The sequence below is a fragment of the Mus musculus genome, chromosome 13 (assembly GCF_000001635.26).
Source record: "Mus musculus strain C57BL/6J chromosome 13, GRCm38.p6 C57BL/6J".
Lineage (NCBI taxonomy): Eukaryota > Metazoa > Chordata > Mammalia > Rodentia > Muridae > Mus > Mus musculus.
In genome coordinates, this window is record NC_000079.6 from 112,598,051 (window position 1) to 112,618,214 (window position 20,164).

At 38.9% G+C, this 20,164-nt stretch overlaps 1 protein-coding gene across 7 annotated transcripts in view; it reads right to left on the bottom strand.

Moving 5' to 3' along the window:
* Positions 1-282: 282 nt before the first annotated feature.
* Positions 283-20,164, bottom strand: part of Ddx4 (DEAD box helicase 4) — a 54,301-nt gene continuing 34,419 nt past the window's right edge. For 4 of the 7 annotated variants that reach the window (XM_006517524.4, XM_011244622.3, XM_011244621.3 and 1 more), the window contains exons 16-22: positions 15,647-15,776; positions 13,925-14,091; positions 6,437-6,582; positions 3,362-3,461; positions 1,802-2,072; positions 1,568-1,684; positions 294-981 (exon numbers count right to left, since the gene is read on the bottom strand). In XM_006517524.4, coding sequence (XP_006517587.1) covers positions 895-981; positions 1,568-1,684; positions 1,802-2,072; positions 3,362-3,461; positions 6,437-6,582; positions 13,925-14,091; positions 15,647-15,776 — 1,018 coding nt within the window. In that variant the 3' untranslated portion in view covers positions 294-894. Of the gene's footprint in view, positions 982-1,567; positions 1,685-1,801; positions 2,073-3,361; positions 3,462-6,436; positions 6,583-13,924; positions 14,092-15,646; positions 15,777-20,164 lie in introns of all 7 variants that reach the window. The other 3 variants (XM_011244618.2, NM_010029.2, NM_001145885.1) reach the window with 1 other exon arrangement.

A 20,164-nucleotide genomic window follows, 5' to 3' on the forward strand; every position in this document is an offset into this window, starting at 1 on the left:
AAGTCTGTGATTGAGTGAGAATGACAGCATTTTTTCCTTATCAAGTGTAAAACATGAATAAAAAGTTATGAGGAAACTGAAATACCATGTTTGTTGATAAGTGGTTTAGATTCTAAAACTAATTTTCATGTCAATATCTTGGTATTTGTATGGATTTACATATTAGTATCTGTCTAACACTTCTTGCTCACCATACTGATCTCACAAGATATAAAATACCCAAATATGAAAGGTAGGAACTGTAATGTGCTACAAGAAAAATGAAAAATGCTGTTGGAAAACTTAGGGGGAAATGTGTTTCATCTTTTATTTGCAAGGAAAATCTGTATATTATAAAAGCAAACATTTGTCATACCACCAAGTACAAAGCTCACATTGCAAACTGAACCATTTTCATTACATGTCTGATGATCTAAAAATCAAATAACTTTGAAAGGCTTCAGTCTCTACTGTTTCATGAAAATCATGTTATTACATTGTACTGATACACTATTCTTTTAAAGGATCAAGTAGAAATTAGACCCAATAATTAAACAAAAGCACATCACATCCTATTGCTTGTTTTATAGGATCATAAACACTATACTAAGACTTAAGCACTTGGACATGAAACATGTCTTAACTTTCTGAAGAATATACTAGAAATAAGCAAAACATATAAGAATGCTTTAATATTTCCAGCTAACACCATTTGTATCAGTAACTGCAGTGTTGTAACGTCAGCATTTCACATAACTAATCAATGAAGCTGGCTATTTTTTAAAGGTTGGGAGGAAGAACAGAAGAACAGGAGATATAAGAATATCAGGTTTCACACTTCTGTTAAAATTTTAAAAATAAAAACTCTTTCTTCTCTGCATCAAAACTATCAGACTTGAAGTATGTTCGTTTGCTTTAATCCCATGACTCGTCATCAACTGGATTGGGAGCTTGTGAAGAAGAAATCCCCGCTGTATTCAACGTGTGCTTGCCCTGGTAATTCTTTTAAAAGAAGAAAAGAAAAGAAAAATGAAAGAAACAAGTTATGAGAGCCCTAATGTTACATAGTCCAGACTGACAGCAAAGACTCACATTTTCTACCTCGATTATCCTAAGCATCTAATGGCTTCCTATAAAATGATTCACTTCAAAGAAAGGCCAATGTAATCCTGTGAAGTCTACACTGTTCAAAATGACTGAAGAAAATGATTTTTTCAAGTCACAAGCTTTTAGAGAGCTGAAAATTTTATTATACTTCAAATTGGCATAAATATTTAATTAGAACACTCTTCTATACCAAGATTCACTGAAGAAGAAGAAAAATGGCCTGGCATATCAGTAAGATTTGTAACTCTACAGGTCTAGCATTTTGTATTAATAATGTGGTCAGAATTAAAGAATTCTCTACAAAGTTCAGAAGATCCCAACAAATACCAGCAAAAGGAACTGGGATGTTAAGGCTATAAACCTGAAACATGTGTGTGTGTGTAATTAAAATGACAGTTTTAATTGAATAGTATCACCTTGTAGAATCGAGTTCATTTTTAAAGAGTAATTAGAAATCCTCTCCTTAATGCTTCTCACTAACCTTCCTCGTGTCAACAGATGCAAACACAGCCCCCCCTCTTGTGCTGCTACTGAAGCTGGGAGGCACATAGGTACTGAAGGCAATCTCTTCTAGCCATGCGGGGACATCCTGTTGAGCCTGGAGAAAATAAACATTTCTTATGCAACATGAAACTTCAAAAACTGTAAAAGACCTCTCAACAACAAAGAACTATTCAGTTTTAAATATGTAAAGTTAAAAACTGTTTCAACTTACGTCTGACAGTACTTTAACTAGAGGCTGTGCTAAATGATTATCAGAGTCAGTATCAAAAAAAGAAATCGCTCTGCCAGTATTTCCACAGCGGCCAGTGCGTCCAATTCGATGAACATACTCATCAATGGTAGAAGGAAGGTCAAAATTGATAACATGTTGAACATTTTCAATATCAAGCCCTCTGGCAGCCACTGAAGTAGCAACAAGAACTGGGCACTTTCCACAGCGAAAATCTCCAAGAGCTTGCTCTCTCTCCCTCTGCTCCCGATCACTTAAAACAAAAAAGTTTACATTAGAGCCACTTTTGAGAAATTTATTAAAGTTTATCACATAGTATATTTTATTTTTTATTAGGTATTTATTTCATTTACATTTCCAATGCTATCCCAAAAGTCCCCCACCCACTCCCCCACCCACCCACTCCCACTTCTTGGCCCTGGCGTTCCCCTGTGCTGAGGCAGATAAAGTTTGCACGACCAATGGGCCTCTTTCCACTGATGGCCGACTAGGCCATCTTCTGCTACAAATGCAGCTAGAGACACGAGCTCTGGGGGTACTGGGTAGTTCATAATGTTGTTCCACCTATAGGGTTGCAGACCCCTTTAGCTCCTTGGTTACTTTTTCTAGCTCCTCCATTGGGGGCCCTGTGATCCATCCAATAGCTGACTATGAGCATCCACTTCTGTGTTTGCTAGGCCCCGGCATAGTCTCACAAGAGACAGCTTTTAAAAACTAAAAATTACAACACTTACTATAAATGCCTACTTTCCACACACTGTAATAACCAGGTACTATAATATACACTGTAATTTCCAGGTACTATAATAATCCAACTCCAGCTACCATTTTATCCTCACAATCTTTTTTTTTTTTTAAGATTTATTTATTATATGTAAGTACACTGTAGCTGTCTTCACACACTCCATAACAGGGAGTTAGATCTCGCTACAGATGGTTGTGAGCCACCATGTGGTTGCTGGGATTTGAACTTCGGACCTTCGGAAGAGCAGTTGGGTGCTCTTACCCACTGAGCCATCTCACCAGCCCCCTCACAGTCTTTAGTTGGAACAACTACCTCTATTAGAAGACAGAGTAAGAGACAGCTAACAGGGCCAGAACATACATACATACATACATACATACATACATACACACACACACACACACACACACACACACACACACATACATATGTATATTTATTTATTTATTTTATTTATAAAATAAATTGTTGTGTGCATAAAAACAACTATTTTTAGTCTGGGCAAAAGAATGATTGCTTGAAATATTCTTAAACTACAATTACAGAGTTCTCCATGCTCAGAACTGACTGTAGATTTCCTAGTACTGCAGACTGGTGTTAGTGACTGCACCATCAGTGACTGCACCATCGAGCAAGCGAACAGATACAAACTAAGATTCTGCCTCTCAGGTGATATCATCTTACAGGAGACACTAGATATGCAGTTTGTCACCGACCAAAGTATTTTCATGGGGCATGCCTTTTAAACAACAAACAAAAGTTCTTTTCTCACTAGAAAATCATATTATTGCACTCACCCATGAATACTTGTAGTTGATATTTTTTCTTGACAAAGAAAAGTTGCAATGAAATCGGCTTTTTTCTTGGTTTCAACAAAGACCATAGTTCTTTCATCACCTACAAAACAAGATTAACATCCAAACAATGAAATTAAGAGAAAAAGAAAGGCATGATGTCACAGCAAGAACTTTGTCTCATCCACATCACAACAGCAATGACAGCAGCTGGTATGGAAAAAGTTAAGTGCTTCCTGAATGGATGGGTGAGAGAGAGACAGAGACAGAGAGAGACACAGAGACAGCTGCTTTCCTTTTAGATGGATTAAAGCAAGCAAGCAAGCAAGCAAACGGTAAGTGTGCCTTCTTTTCTTAAGCAAGTATAACTAACTGTCAGCCATTTCTCAGTAACTGCAAATGTCTCAGTTTCTTTTTCCTCTTTATTTCCTATAAATGTCTGTTACTTCCCAAAATTATCCAATCTTTCATTTTGCCTAGATTGGATAATTTTGGGAAGACATTTTACACTAATGACAGCTGACTGTAGGCTGCTAAACTCTATATCTATTTTCCAATGTCATCTCTTAAGGCAACCCCTTTCATTCTCACAAGAAGATCCAAGGTTCCGTGGCAGCGTCATCCCAAGGCTCACCTCATTGAGTGGTGTCTACTGCTGAATTAGTCTCTGAGGGATTACGCTATAAGATGCCGGGAAAGACAGATGTAAGATGTCTATAGCCTTAGGGAGAGGAAGAACTTTTGCTGCTCATGTCACTCTTTCCTACCTCCCTGTCAACTCACTTCATCTAACAAGTTATTTAGTGTCTGCCTGTCACTATTATGGACATTGAAATAAAAAACAAAGCTCTCGCTTGCACTGTCTACTGAGAATTAAGGGTGTTATATGTAAAACTATTAAAATGTTATGTGACTCACAACACTTTATTGGTGTTAGGAAACATCTGGTGAAGCTTTTCATCTCAAAATAAGTGTTTGTTTTTCCCGAACTTTCTAAGCTGGACATCGTGATGACACGTGCAGTCATAATGCTCTAGAAGTTGAGGCAAGATTACCAGGAAACAGGGAGGCAGATGGGAGGTATGGCTGGAAGGAAGGGATGGAAAAGAGAGGAGAAGAGGGTGGTAATGGAAAAGACATTTTTATAAAACACTATAAATTAAAGCCCAGCATGGTGGGTCAACACGTGGCAAGAGGAGGCAGGAGGATTACCTTAAATTCTAGAACAGTCTGGTCTACACAGAGTTCCAAGCCATTCAGAGCTATACTTATCTACAAATAAAATAAAAAGACCTGGGAAAGTGAAAGTCAGAGCCTTTAGCTTGCTAACTCACATGTCTAGCTTTTTTTCTTTTTTTGCTCATTATTATGAAAGTGACTTCTTCACTTCTCATTTCTCTGTCTCAACACTGACATTCAAAATGAAACCAACTTAACTAAACTAGGAGAATGAAAGTGGGGGCTAAGTGCAGCACCTAAGTAGACAGCAAGATGCCCATACAAACTTTCTCCTGCTCAAAATAAGCTACGTCAGAAAGCGAAACAGAGTAAAACAAACAATGTAAGATAAAAAATAATTTGAAACAGGAGTGAAGCCCTGAGGGCCAGCAGAAAGAATGGAAAAGGCAACTTTGGGAGGTAGGAGGTTGAGGGGACCCTCTAGAAAGTACCAGAGACCTGGGAGGTGAGAGACTCTCAAGACTCAAAGGGAGGAACCTTAGATGAAATGCCCTACAGTGAGGATAGGGACCCTGTAGAGCCCATCTCCAGTGGAAAAAAAGGATGGAAAAAAAAAAAGCCATCCCAAAGTCAAAAACTCTGACCCAGAATTGTTCCTATCTAAAAGAACTTCAGGGATAAAAGTGGAGAAGAGCCTGAGGGAAAGGAGATCCAATGACGGGCCCAAATTGGGATCCATCTCAAGGGGAGGCTCCAAGGCCTGACACTAATTACTGATGCTATGATGTGCTTACAGACAGGAACCTAGCATGGCTTCCCTCCAAGAGGCCCAACAAACAGCTGACCAAGACAGATGCGATACTTACACCCAACAAATGGACAGAAGCCAGGGACCCCTGTGGTTGAATTAGGGAAAGACTGGAAAAAGCCAAGGAGGAGGGGGACCCCATAGAAGACCAGCAGTCTCAACTAACTTGTACCCCTGGAATCTCTCAGATACTGGGCCACCAACCAGGCAGCATACACCAGCTGGTACGAAGTCCTCAACACATATACAGCATACAGCTGCATGGTCTGGCCTCAGTGAGAGAAGATGTACCTAGCCCTTCAGAGACTTGAGGCCCCAGGGAGTGGGGACATCCTCATCGAGATAAGAGAGGAGGAACGGGATGAGGAACTGTCAGAGGGTGGATCAGGAAGGGGATAACAACTGGATTTTAAAAAAATGATTAAAGATAATTAAACAACAGCAACAATAATAATAATGATTTGGAAGAAGGCAGAGAAAAAATTTCTCCTGGGTATTATGAAAGACAGAACTAGATTCTCAAGTACCCTGTAGCTTTGAAACACCTTAAATCTTATGAATATGGGAAGACTCATTAGTAGGTAAGAAATGAGGAACCAGCTAAAATCAGCAAGAGCTCAGGCTGTTTTCCCTTTGAAGACTGGGGCTTGCTATGTAAGCCAGAGACTGGCTTCAAGATCACAACCTGCCTGCCTTACACTCATGAAAGCATGATAACAGTGTCGCTGTTACTCAATAGATAAAAACATGTATTACTATAACACCTTTCTAGTTTTCATATATACACATACATAAAATATATGTATATGTAATAAACACACACACACACATATATATATAAATACTTCTGCTGAAATACTTTTTAGCCAAGTATTTAGGTAAGTCTCAAATACCTTCTATATTTAACTTTTATAGAGCTAAAGGAATGTTCTTATATAATTTATACAAAAACTAAGCCATAAAGTCACCTATAAAAGATTTATAGAAAAATAAGATTTATTAAAATTTATTCAAAACAATGACTTTAAAAATAAGTAAATGTTTTAAAATTAAAAAAACATGACAAAAATAATTCTATTAAAATGAGGTACCTATGTTTCGTAGAATCTCAACAAGCTTTTCTCTTTTTGAATACTGGCCAACTTGAAGGATCGTCTGCTGAACATCTCTGCAAGCTCCTCCCACTTGCCCAACAGCGACAAACAAGTAACTGGACTTTAGAAAGTCCCCAGCCAACCTTGAGAGAGAGAGAGAACATTGTGCTTCAGCCTTTACCCTCAGCACTCGTGCTCAGCCCTGTTAATATCATACTGTTAATATCATACTGTTAATATCATCTCATTCTGACTAGACACCAACACAGAACAGTGGCAAAGTCATTACTTATGTCATTCAAGTACTATTTTCAAAGATCAGAATAAAATGTCAAGATCTTTAAAATATACTTAGTAGCAAAACATTTGTGTCAAATTATGAACACAGGAACTTCCAGTAAATTCTCTATGAAAAATTATATATATGTGTGCATAACAATAAACATATGAGCTACAATGCTGACTCTAACAAGCAGAATTTTTTACATTAAACACTGAACTGCAAGGGGGCCTGGGAATACAGCTCAGCTGTTAAGAGTGCTCCTTCAGCGCGTACAAAGGCCTGGGTTTGATTGCCAACACCATGTCAACCAGGCTGGGGTAGAGCCTGCCTACAATCTCAGCACTCAGGATAGAGAGGCAGGATGACCCCCAGACGTTCAATATGACCCAAAGCTACATAGTGAACTTGAGGCCCGTCTGGGACATAGAAGACCCTGTCCTATGAAAGGGAGGGAAGGATGGAAGGAAGGAAGCAGGGAGGAACTGATTGTAGCCCTAACGCACAATTCTCTTCTAACCTCAATACTTATGAATACATGTTACTGTTCAGATTTGTTTTCTGAAATATTAAGTTACTCTTCTGTAAATTATTATGAGTAAACCAGATTGCAGGTAAATGATTTTCATGCCATGATACATATAGAAAAATAAGACCTAAGGGCCATGAAGAATTGTATAAGGTTGCAGTTGAAAGATCAACACTTTGACATATAATATTTACTATAAGCAAGCAACTGAAGGCGCTGCTTTACCGCATCCATAAGCACACTCAATGGGGACACCGCTTGGTCAGTTCTTCCTGCTGTGTAGCAGTCCCTTATTTTCTAGTTGTTTCCTTGAATGTCACAAAATAGCCCAGACTCAGCATACCCAGAACTTACATAAATTACTCACAAATTACTACTTCTTCTTGCTCCATATTTATTCTCTTGCATAAAACCAAAACATTTTCCTTAGTTTTCTCTAATTATTTTTTTAATTTTTGAAATTATATAATTTTCTCCTTACCTTCCTCCCTCCATACTCTCCCATATACCCTACCTTCTACCTTGCTCCCTTTTAAATTTATGACCTCATTTTAATTGTTATATATATGCACATATGTATATTCATTCCTAAATGTATATATACAAACTTAATCAATCTATGTAATGTTAATTATTGCATACTGTAATGTATGCACATGTTTTCAGAAAGCTATTTTTTAGTATCCTCCGTCAAGAGTTAACACCCTCTCTCCCAGGCAACTGAAATTCTGAGTCTGTCATCCCTTCAACTGCTTACACATTCATGATACTGTGAGTAGAGCTGAATACAATAGTATTAGCCTCAAGTAGGACAAATTAATTTTTTAAATTCAGCATCAGAATAGTTACCATTTACTGCATATGATATTAAACATATTCATGTCCAAGAAATATGCACATGAGAAATGGGTAGGAAAGGGACAAAGGGACAAAGGAAATCTATGTAGAAGAACCTTCAAAAAGTTTAGGCTTCATCCACAGGATCGCTAAGGAAAGAAACTTAAATCTGAGTAAGTTTAAAATAATTATCAATCTGAATATTTTTCAAAGACAGAAAAGTAAAGGAATGTAAAGAAGTAATACCATAATTCAAAGTATTTTTGCTTCAAAATTAGTCTAAATAAGGAAAAACTTCTTTTGATGTTTTTTTGTTTCTCTTCCTTTCAAAAATTCCTTTCTATCTATCACTTCAGTTTGTCCTACTGTGTTTTGCACATTCTGATTTGTCAGTGTTGTAGTAGTTGTTTTCTATTTTGATCATCTGTTTTGTTTCAGTCTGTGGTTGCTTGTTTGCTTCTGTGCAGTGCTAGGTGGCACATTTTGCCACTCAATTACATCACCAAGCCCAGACAAAATAAACTGTACTTTCTTCTACTTAAAACCCAGTCCTAGTTGAACTTTAGCAGATACTTGAAATTAAATTACAGAGTACATGAAAACACCCCGATGATCACCTGACAGTGAGAAGGGTTCTAACAAGCCAGTCTATATATTTACCCCATAGCAATAGCAAAGATAAGTGACACAAAGATTTCAGGTCCTTAAACCTGATTTCAAAACTACAAAGTAGTACTACTTTGTACTACAGTGCAAAGTAACAAAACTTTATGGTGGCAGCATAAATGAGACACACGAGAATGGAGTAAGAATCCAAAAGCGAAGGCATACATCTGTAACAACTGAATCTCAATGAAGGCATCAATAGCACCCTGGACAGTACCAGGCTTGGTGGTATGTACCTTTAATTCCCACACTTGAAAGGCAAAGCCAGGTGAATCTCTGTGCCTTTAAGGTCAGCCTGGTCTATAGAATGAGTCTCAGGAAAGCCAGGGCAAGATAGTGAGACCCTGTCTTAAAAACCAAACCAAACCAAACCAACCAACAACAGCACTGAGGAGTAAACAGAGCCTCAGCCAGTGGAGCTGGGGAACAGGCTGAGCATGCGCAGTATGCTGAAACCAGACATGCAGCTCTCATGTGCACAGAAATCTGCTCAGCACAGCCAAAGGCCTAAATACCCAAACTACTGCCAGAGAGGCAGAGAGTTAACTTCAAGATCCTGGTACCAACAAGGACTTCCTACATACGATCCCAGCGTCCCAGGGAACAAAACCAAGAATTGGTAAGTGGAATTGTATTAAAGAGCGGCTGCACAGCAAAGAAGCAGTCAACAGAACAAAGAGATAATATAGAGAGTAGGAGAAAACTCTTTAGCTATTCCTTTGATAAAAACAATATTCAGAATTGAAAAGAACCTAAAATCTTAATACTGAAAGAACAAGCAGTTCAATCAAAACATGAGCACGTGAATAGGCACTTAGGGGAAGTAAAAGTAGCTAATAAAATATATACTGGAGAATCTTTTAGCCATCAGAAGTATATTGTAAAGAACTAAGTGCTGGAACGAACACAGAGAAGAACACCTCTTGGTCATGAGAGTGTAAAGAATACAGCTGCCATGGAAAACAGTACACAGTTGTCAAAAAGTACAACCTACCATGGTATCCAGCTAGTATCTGAAAGAAATGAAGTCAGCACACAAGAGATACATGAATACCCACATTTAGTGTTGAATTATTCACAGTACCTAACAAATATAGTCAGCCTAAGTGTCCATCCACAGGTGATTTTAAAATATCGCAAAACACAATATAGAAGTACCAATCACAAAACTCAAATCATGTCATTTGCAGGAAAGCGGATACAATTGTTAAAACAATCGAGACGGAGAGAGGAAGCATCTCGTGCAGCCGTTTGTTAGAGCAAAGTTAAAAGAAAAAGGAAACAGGGCTCTGTGGGGAGCAGAAAAAGGAGATCACTGGGTTCATTGGCTACCAGCCTGGCTCCAAGATCAACGTGAAACCCTGAGGATCTGAGTTTAGCTCTCCAGCATCCACATCAAATCTGGTGAGAGAAGCATGAATCTGCAATTCTAGACCTGGTGGTAGAGACAGGCAGATCCCAGAGCTCACTGGCTAGCCGGGCTAGGCCAGTGAAGGAGCTTCAGGTTCAATGAGAGGGCAGTGAATACTCGGGGTGATAATGCTCTCCCCAAAGCCATAGATTATCTAAGGAAACGCCCAGAATCTAGATGAAAAACCTCCTCCAGTTGTTAGTCACTGGAGTCTTAGAAACTCATGGCATAAGACAGTTATTACTGTTGCCCTTGGTTGTCTCCCAGAACTGAGGTTAAGTTCCTATGGCTGACGACTTCAACTTCAAACATGGGAAAAATCAAGCTAGATGTGGCCTGGAAACCTACTCCCTGGGGACTAGCTTTCAGTGGGAAGGCCATGCACGCTCTCCTGCTCTGGGTGGTTGGAATGAGAATGGCCCCATACGATCCTAAGTTTGAATGCTCAGTCCTTCGTGGTACTATTGATACCAGAGAGTGGAATATTGCCTGACCATGCTTGTTGGTGGAATGTGAACTTTAGGACTTTGTATTAGGAAATTGGTTGAAATTGGAGCACGGCAAATAAGAGTGCTGACAGCAATGTGGACAGCTGAAGCCCAGCTCAAGAGGTTTCAAAGAACAAAAGCAACTGTCCTAGAGATCATTCTTGTGTTATTTTGGCAAAGAATATAGTTGTTTTTGGCAGATCCAAAAATTTGTCAAAGGCTAAACTTAAAACTTTGGGGCTAATGTCATTGGCAGAGGGAATTTTAAGACAGTCTCATACTGACTATGCCATATGGTTATTAATGACCACTCTTATGGAGATCTACAATGAAAGAGCAAGCCGGGTGGGGAATATATAAAAACTGTACAGTTATGAGGAGAGAAAGAATACCAGAGCCCATTCCTGTGCTCAAGAAGAGCACTTGTGACACAAACCCAATACTGATCAGCACTGAAGAATCCCAGCCACAGTACAATAGTGGCACTCAGTGTCCTGAAGGTAGCAATGACTGTCTCAGTTGGAGTTAAGGCCTGTTCAAAGATAGAATTCAGGCCTAGTACTGTAACCTCACTACCTACCATGGCAAGTCAAGCCATGGAACCTAGAGGAAACCCTATTTGCCCTTTTACTAAACCAGTATAGTTTCTAACCGCATCCTAAATACTTGTCGTACAAATGTGCTTGCTCTCACCACCAAAAAAGGTGCTTTCTGCAACAGAAAAAGACCATTATAGAAAACTACAAGTGGTAAAACTATAGGTAACTGTACATGGGATGCTCAGCCCCAACTGATAAATCTGCCAAGTAACTCCTACACCTAGGGCTCAGGGAATACTGAAAAGCAGGGTAGAAAGATTCTAAGAACCTGAGGACTGTCTGCTGTTAGAATCTGTACATGTCAAGGAAACTATCCCGCAAGGAAGTTTCAACAAAATGGCTGCCTAAACAAGATCTCAACACTGACACCATTAGCTGGCATACCAGTTTAGACAGGGGAAAAGCTACGGGCAATTAGTGACTGCTGAGAGAATGAGACCCAGTCTTCCCAAGGATGAGCATGCTATTGACGATCTAATACTAACTGGCCAGCCCCAGTACATACAGGTGTGTGTGCGCGCGCATGCAAACATGTGGGTGTGGGTGAGGTGAGAAGATAATCTGTACATAAGAGTAATTTTAAAAAGAGGCCCTAAATTTGAGAATGAGTAGAGATACAGGAGTAGTTAAAGGGAAAGGGAGGGGAATGATATATAGTATGCATATGTTAATTTTAATTATTTTAAAAAATAACAAATGAGGCTAGAAACAAAAATAATTTAAAATCAAGAGATCTTCTGTTTTTTTTTTGTGTGTGTATATTCAAGGTTAATATAAGTCACATAAGTAAAATAAATCAATGGCCATACCTAGCCAAGGTCTGTGGAATCTGACACACTAGCACAGGGTCCCACATATTTTGTAAGACTTGAGACCAACTATGAATGCATATCAAACATGACTCATAAAAGATTTACAAATACCACTACTGACAATAATATATACGAATCATTTTGAGTGACCAACATAAAAATACTTTCCTATTTTGAAGAAAATCTGAAGAGACAGCAGCAGGAATATTACCTGCTAATTGCTTGGGTTAATGCTTACTTCATATTATCAACAGTGATAGGAATGAAGACGCTCCATTTCAAATTTAACATACAATGCAATCATTAGCAAATCATTTTTAAAAAATAATAAATGAATCTGGAAACAAAATGTCAATAATTTAAAAGTCAAGAGATCTTCTATTGATCATGTATATCCAAGGTTAACAACTAAACAAGACTCATAAAAGATCCACAAATACCACTACTGAATTTAGAAAAATATTGAATTTTAGGAAAAGAAATGACTACCTTAAGTACCACTAAGAATTTTTCTAATATTCTATGATTTAGTTTTTCTACAATAAAGACCTTTTAATTTTTCTTTGAAAAGTGTTGGTTACATAAGTAAAATAAATCAATGGCCATGCCTAGCCAAGGTCTTGTGGAGTCTGACACACTAGCACAGGGTCCCACATATTTTGTGAGACCTGAGAGCAACTATGCATCAAAGCAGCAGCCCTGTATTCTGGGAGCCACAGATTACATCACACACTGCGCTACCCAAGCTCCAAGCCTGCATGAACTGTGCTTTCTGTGCACAGAACAGCCCATGGGTGGGATCACCTTGGAGGCAACACTTTATGAGAGGATGCCAAGCAACACAACACAGCATCCTAGTCCTAGAAACACGGATCTTTATGGTGTACACCATCCACCGTCACTCCCTCACTAGTCAACTAACTTGGGAAATCATCTTCCTCTTAGATGGAGAGGAACAGAGTTCCTAGTCCTCAAAGACAACAGTTTCATCAAACAAAAGAGCAACAACTCTGCCGGATCTAGGCTACTGCCTTTGCCTAGACTGTTCAGGCTCCCTGTGCCAAGTAAGGAACAAGCTGATAGGAGAAGTTGCTACCCAAGAAAGATGCGCAATCCCAGTCTCTGAATTTACAAGACCTCAGGATACACAGGATGATTCCCAAGTATCTGACAATAATTGGTTTATGAACTTTCTACCAAAGACCAATTCTATACATTTAGGATTAAAAATAAAGCATAGTGAGAATAACTTTAGTAAACACTTACTGGTTCCCAGCTATATACACGGGTAGGAGCGGGGAGATGGGAGAGGGGAGGGAGGAGAGGTTATAATGATAACCAGGAATAAAATTGAAACATAAGAAAAGCGGCAAACTTTCAAGCATATGCTTACTTCTGTACTGCATGTGCAAAGCTCTGTTTGGTAACAACTTTGTGTATGTGTACATGCACGCATGCTCACATGTCCATACATCTGCATGTTTGTATGTTATGGTTGTGCATAGGGAGGCCAGAGGTCAACCTTCGTTTCTGAGACAGGGTTTCTTACTGAAATCTGGGATCTGCCTATCACAAGCTAAACTGGCTGGCCAAGGAGCCCTAGGGGTTTCTTGGTCTCTGCCTCCCGAGCACTGGAGGAAGAAGCCAACTCCGTACATGTGTGGTAGGGATGACACTCACATCTATATACTTGCATGACAGGCATCTTACCTACCTCTAAATTAATTAATTTTGAGGCAGAGTCTCACTATGTAAGCCTGACTGGCCTCAAACACAGAGATTCATATTTCTCTGTCTCCTGAGTGTTGGGACCAAAGGCACACACTACCATTCACTTTCGTTTTTGAGAAGAAAGATATTTACCTCTGGATTTCTTCTGGAAAAGTAGCACTGAATAAAAGGGTTTGGCGTTGTTCCTTTGATGGCATTCCTGGACAAGAAATTAGTTTCTTCATCTCTGGTCCAAAACCCATATCCAACATTCGATCAGCTTCATCCAAAACTAAGTACTTGACTTGTTTGAGGCCAATCTTTAAAGATATTTTTCAAAGACAAAAACCAGAACATACATACTAGTTTACATTAAGCTAAAATATGCTCCACAATTTCAACTTTTAAAAAGTACTTAGTGGTTATGCTGGCTAGTTGTATGTCATCTTGACACAACTAGAATCAGCTGGGAAGAACACCTCACTTGAAAAACATGCCTTTATCAAACTGGCCTGGGGAGCCTGGGGGCATTTGATTTGATGATTTGTGTGGGAGGGCCCCGCTCACAGTGTGTGGTGCCACCTCTGGTCTGGAAGTCCTGAGTTGCTATAGGAAGCAAAATTCGTCCATGGCCTCAGCTTTCAGTTCATGGCCTCCAAATTCCTGCTAAGCCTTGAGTTCCTGCCCTAACTTCCTTCAATGATAGTCTGTGATAACCAAGTTGGTTTTGGTCATGGTGTTTACCCTATCTAAAGCACAGAAAATCAAGGCATACAATGATGAGAATTATTGGTCTCATCATAGATAATCATAGTATAGCTGATCTAAACTTTTACTAATATATAAAATGTGTTACAAATTAAGTTTAATAGAACCTAAAATATCTACAGTAATACTTTATACTAGAACGTTCTATTATCTCCAGTGTCTAACTTATTAGGCACTAACCATATGTAATTTGAAAAATGTAATTGGAATAAATATGAAACTAAATGTTTTATTATAAAATATATATATAGTAACATATGGCTAATAGTTAACTTATAGCAGACAGCATGGATTCATACTATCTAATCTTGATAAAATCATGATAAAAATCTAACTTTAATGCAAGAAAATAAAATCTAATACCATGAAATACTGAAAATAGATTAACTTTTTTCTTTTTGGAGACTGGGTCTCACTATATAGCTCTGGCTGTCCTGGAACTACAAGTAACTTTGATACTAACACAAAGATGGTTAATAAATATCTGACATTGGCTTCGTTAGCTATTTTTAATAAATATAATTTTAAAGGAACATTTACCAACAAGTGTTTTTAAGTATCTTCTTTATAGAATGCAAAATAATCAATTGCAGTTCATTAACATGAACTTAAAGAATTAAGAGATGTAATAATTGGGTATAAGATTCCAAGTAAATAAAATCTCTTCTTAAAAGACTTAGAAAGTTGACAACTCCCATTATTACCATTCACATGCTTTAGCAGAAGACAAAGTTATTGATGTTAAAAATATTAAGAGTGTGTCTTAGGAAAAAAACTATTTCACCAAAATATATATGAAACTATATTAAAATACTCATTGTAGTTTCTTCCATGTAATAAAATATTACTGAAATCAGACACAGACTCTAGCCCTAACTCATTGATTAGAGCTAACTAAAGATTTTTTGAGTAAATTGTTAGCCTCGTTTTGTTTCCACAAGTATAATATGGAAAATGCTATTATCCTGTGCGATTATCTTGACAATTTTGAAAATTAATTGAAAGCACCCACTAGAACCAAACCTAGGAAATACATCTCTCATCATTCCCTCCCTTTCCCTATAAAATGACCATCAGGCTAACAACCTATTGCTTTTTAAGGCTTACCTTTTCTTTGCCTATGATGTCCATCAGCCTCCCTGGAGTAGCACACAATATGTTACACCCTTGTACTATCTGTCGAACTGAATGACCAAACTGGGTTCCTCCATATATGACCACAGCTCTTACACAAGTCCTATAGATAAGAGAAATGCCTTTTTTAAGTTATTTGGAAATTACTCATTTGTCACTTTATGAAGCAAGATCCATAAAAAAAAAATTCAGCTATCTAAAAAATGTTAAATTCTGTTGAAAATGGGAAGTTTATCATGTCAAAAGGCAAATAAAACAAATAGGACAAGACTCAACCTGTTTGCAGTACCACTATCATCCTTCCTCCGCAATCACTAATTCACACAAAGGAATTACAAATTCTCTAGTACCATGACAGCTGGCAAGCAGGAAGGAAGCTTCCTGGTCAATACCAACATCCCATTGCTATTTACTCATCTTTGGGTACAGACATTATCTAAATTTACCAAGCATGCTTTTTGTTTTTGAAAATGTCTCTTAATTTAAAATCAGATATCAACATAGTACTAATCTAAGCAATTATACCTAAGTTTTACAAAAGAACTATAAGGTTTGACATTAAAGATATTTTAATAGTCATTTTAAATTTTATAAAAATAAAAGGCTAGTGGTTTATAAACAATAAGCACTAAAAAAAAAAACACTAAAATTCCAGTGGATAATTCATGAAAAGCTAAGCACTCAAAATGTGGTTCTCCTGGAGCTGGAGAGACGGCTCAGCAGTTAGAGAGTACTGAATGTTCTCCCAGAGGTCCTGAGTTCAATTCCTAACAACCACAGGGTGGCTCGTAACCACCTGGAATGAGATCCTGTTTCTGGTATACCACACAAGACGCAAGACACACAATTAGACAAAGAACCAACCGTATCTAAAAAGAGATGCTTATTAAACAAAAAAGGAGAAAAAGAAACCCCCAGGAACTGACTAAATAATGCTTTGTTAACTCTCATTTTTCTTAATCTTGGTGAAAAAGGATCAGCAGCAGCTGAGAGACACTGGGTCATTGGAAAAACTGAGGAACTAGGCCAACCAATAGACTATAAGGATGTGCTGATGTTAAAATAGAAACCTGCAATAGTTGTAGGATGGGAACATGGTTATGTTTATGTTATCTACAGGGAACGAAAAAATATGAATAGCAACAAAACTTATAAAAATCAGATTCGACCAAGGAAAACCTCTTATTATTTGAGACATGGATGTCTCAAATTTTCTCAAATTGTTTGGTCACAAAACAATTAGCCCAAACTCAATTCTTGATTTCTTCAACAACAAAAAGCATGCAAATCAACTTCAAAAGGGCTAGCCCAAGTAATCGATCACAAAGAGATGGACAACACATAGACTGGATAGATAACACAGAGACTGAGCAATAAATGCTCCAACTAGCTTTTCTCAGACTAACTTTTTTCCCTTAGGGTCCAAACAACCGACAACACAAAGACTGGATTAACCCAAAGACTGGGCAACAAATGCTACAGCTAGGTTTTTTTTCAGACTGAAATTTAAGATTTTTGTTTTATTACATATTAATAGAAATTTAAGTTTTTATTGCATGTTGATAATTTTTTCTTTTACTGTATGTTGACAGAAATTTAAGCTTTTACTATATATTAATAGAAATTTAAGTTGTATGATTTGAATTGTTGTATATTGATAGATATTTAGAGGTTTTTTGATCATTGTATATTGATAGAAATTTAAGGTTGTTTTGTTAGGCTATTGTTTGACTACTGTACATAAGCCATTTGTTGAAAATGTGATGGTTCTATTGTGTATAGATTGTTAATGTTAGAGAAAAGGAAAATTCTTAGACAAAAAGGGGGATATGAAGTAGAAACTTAAAGAGTTCTTTGGGAAGTCAGTTTGATGGGTGTTTTGCTGGGGCAAACACGTGAAGGAATGTTTTCTGAAGTGGACACAGGTGAAAGAATAAGGCAGACTCATGAAGGAATCTTCATGAAGGAGCTGAAGCAAGGAGAAAGGATGTTTTGCTAAAGCAAGCACGTGAAAGGACAGGTAATGAAGGATTCTTTGCTAACACACATGTATTGGTCTGTCTCACATTGTCTAGTTGAGCTGCATTTGTTGGGAACATAGAGAGAAACACCAAAAAACTTGTGGTGTGCGAGTTTCTTGCACTTCCACGGACTTAGGCTGACTGGCAGAGTGATGTCAGCTGAGACAGATGTGTGTGTGCTGAAGCAAGACATGTGATGTTTGGAGGGTATAAACGGGACTTGAAGGACAGTGACAGAGGCTGACCTAGGCATGCTTATAGAGCTAGCTGTGCAATGCTTATGGGTCTCCCATCTTCTCTGATCTTTCTTGCTTCGCTAAGAAAGGCAAGGCTGAGAACTTTTCCTGGTGTTCTTCCTGATCCTGCCTGGTGACTTGTGCCAAGACCGGGGCCTGGCTGTCTCTGCTAGGTCTTGTCATCGCTGTTGCTAACCCAACTCTACTGATCTGGACTGCTGGTGTATCCATGAAGTGTCTGTGAGTGGATTGAGCTGCCACTGTTAACCTGTGAACTGAACTGCCAATTTCCTTCTAAACAGGTCCACTTCCCCCATATCCTTTCTTTCCTACTACTTCTGGTAGGTGGTGGGCTAAAATGGAGGTTACAACATTTAAGATCCATCATTAAAAATAAGGTTTGAAAAAAGTTAAAGTTACAAGATCTGATACCCTCTTCTGGAGTTTCTGAAGACAGTTATAGTGGATTCATATACATAAATCATTAAAAAATAAAAGGTCCTATTTGATAATAATGAATATATCAAAACAGGAGAGTTCCTGTAATTTTAAGCACTGACAAACTCTTCAATGTTTCACCTTTTCCCCCAATATACTATTTTTATTAATTATTTGGAAATTCCATACAATGTACCCAATCATACTTGCTTCTCATTCCTCCCAGGTCTATCCTCCCACTCTTACCCCCCTCCCTTCCCCCAAAATACACCAAGTCCAATTTGTGTTGCCCATATACTCAGAGCATGGTCAAACTCCCAGCGGCCATACCCTTGAAGAAAACTGAGGATTTCTACACGGTCTCCTGCCAGAACCCATCACCTGTGAAGAGCTACACACTTCAGCATCTTCATCACAGTTTTTAAGGACTCTCTTCAATAGCTTCCTGCCTGCAATTTCGTTTTTGGAGGGTGGAGGTGGTTGCCACAGGAACCTTCAATGTCTCTCATTCTCAGTCTTGAGTTCTCACTCCTGTTCCTTGCCCACAGCAGCCAGTGGCAGCATGGACCTCAGGTATCAACACCACCTCGTGCAGCAACACGGACCACGAGCATCAATACAGCCTGCAGGGGCAGCACAGATCACTGACACCAGCATGGCCTCCAAGCAGCAGCATGGACTTTCAGGAGACTTAATCCAGAAAAGGACCCATTCTTGATCTCAGATCTTGTTCAGAGACAGTGAGGCTGGGGAGCCTGCTCAGGGGCAGAGTCTGCAAGAGCTGCATGGCCGCTGTACACCACCTTGCCCGGGGCACTGGCTTCAGTGAGTGCACCCTGGGAGTAGCCTGCAGGCAGAACTGCACCCCAAGTTTTCCTCCTGGCGAGCAGGCAGCAGCAGAGGTGGCTCCATGCTTCAAGCTGGGCCAGCAGGTGGAGTGGCAGCACACCTCTGCCCTGCTGCAGCCATAGCTAGAGTCACTAGTTTCTCCGCTCCATTCCATCTTTACCCCGACCCAGCTCCAGGAAACATGTCTTTAAAAGCTTCTTCCCCTGGATCCGCTCCGCGGGCTCGTCCTCTGCTTCTGTGTCGCCTCAAGAAGCATCCCTGAGTCTCTCAGACTCCTAGGAGAGACTCCGTGGCCTTAATGGTACGGACTCAACACCTTCTCGAATGCCCTCCAAAGGTTTTCAATAAGGTTCCTGACTAACTGTGTGGCAGAGCTGGCTTCGAAGATGTGCAACCTATGTAGATAGTTACAGTGTCTCAAACTCCAAAGCATAGTGAAAACTTTGGAATTTTGGTTTCTTTTAAAAAATACAGAAATATTAAGAAGATTTTTTTCATATTAATCCCAGGTGTGGCATATGGGACTGTTTCAGACTGTCCATAGCAGCTGGCTATGATTTGCCTCATGCTCTAGCAGAGGTTTGATTTTGCCAGCTGCAGATAGTTCCTGCAATTGTGTGATGTTTAGAATTCCAGGATCTTTTCGGAAGGTATATAACTGCTAGGCCCCAAGAAGTTGAGTTGTTGGTCATGGTTTGTTAAGTAGTTGTTAGCAAAAAATAAACAACAACAATAAGAAATTAAATATCCTGATATGGAAGATCAAACTTGCCCCAAGGAATCTGATGCACCTAATTAGCAGGAAGTCATCTAACCCTAACATCTCCCTCTTCCTGAACCCTGGCTCCATTCACAGATCTCCCTTTCCTCTCTTGTCTAGTCTAGTGTGAGAGGGTTGAAAGGGTGGAAGAAAAGTGGAGAAGGGTAGAAGAACTCAAAGTAGCCAA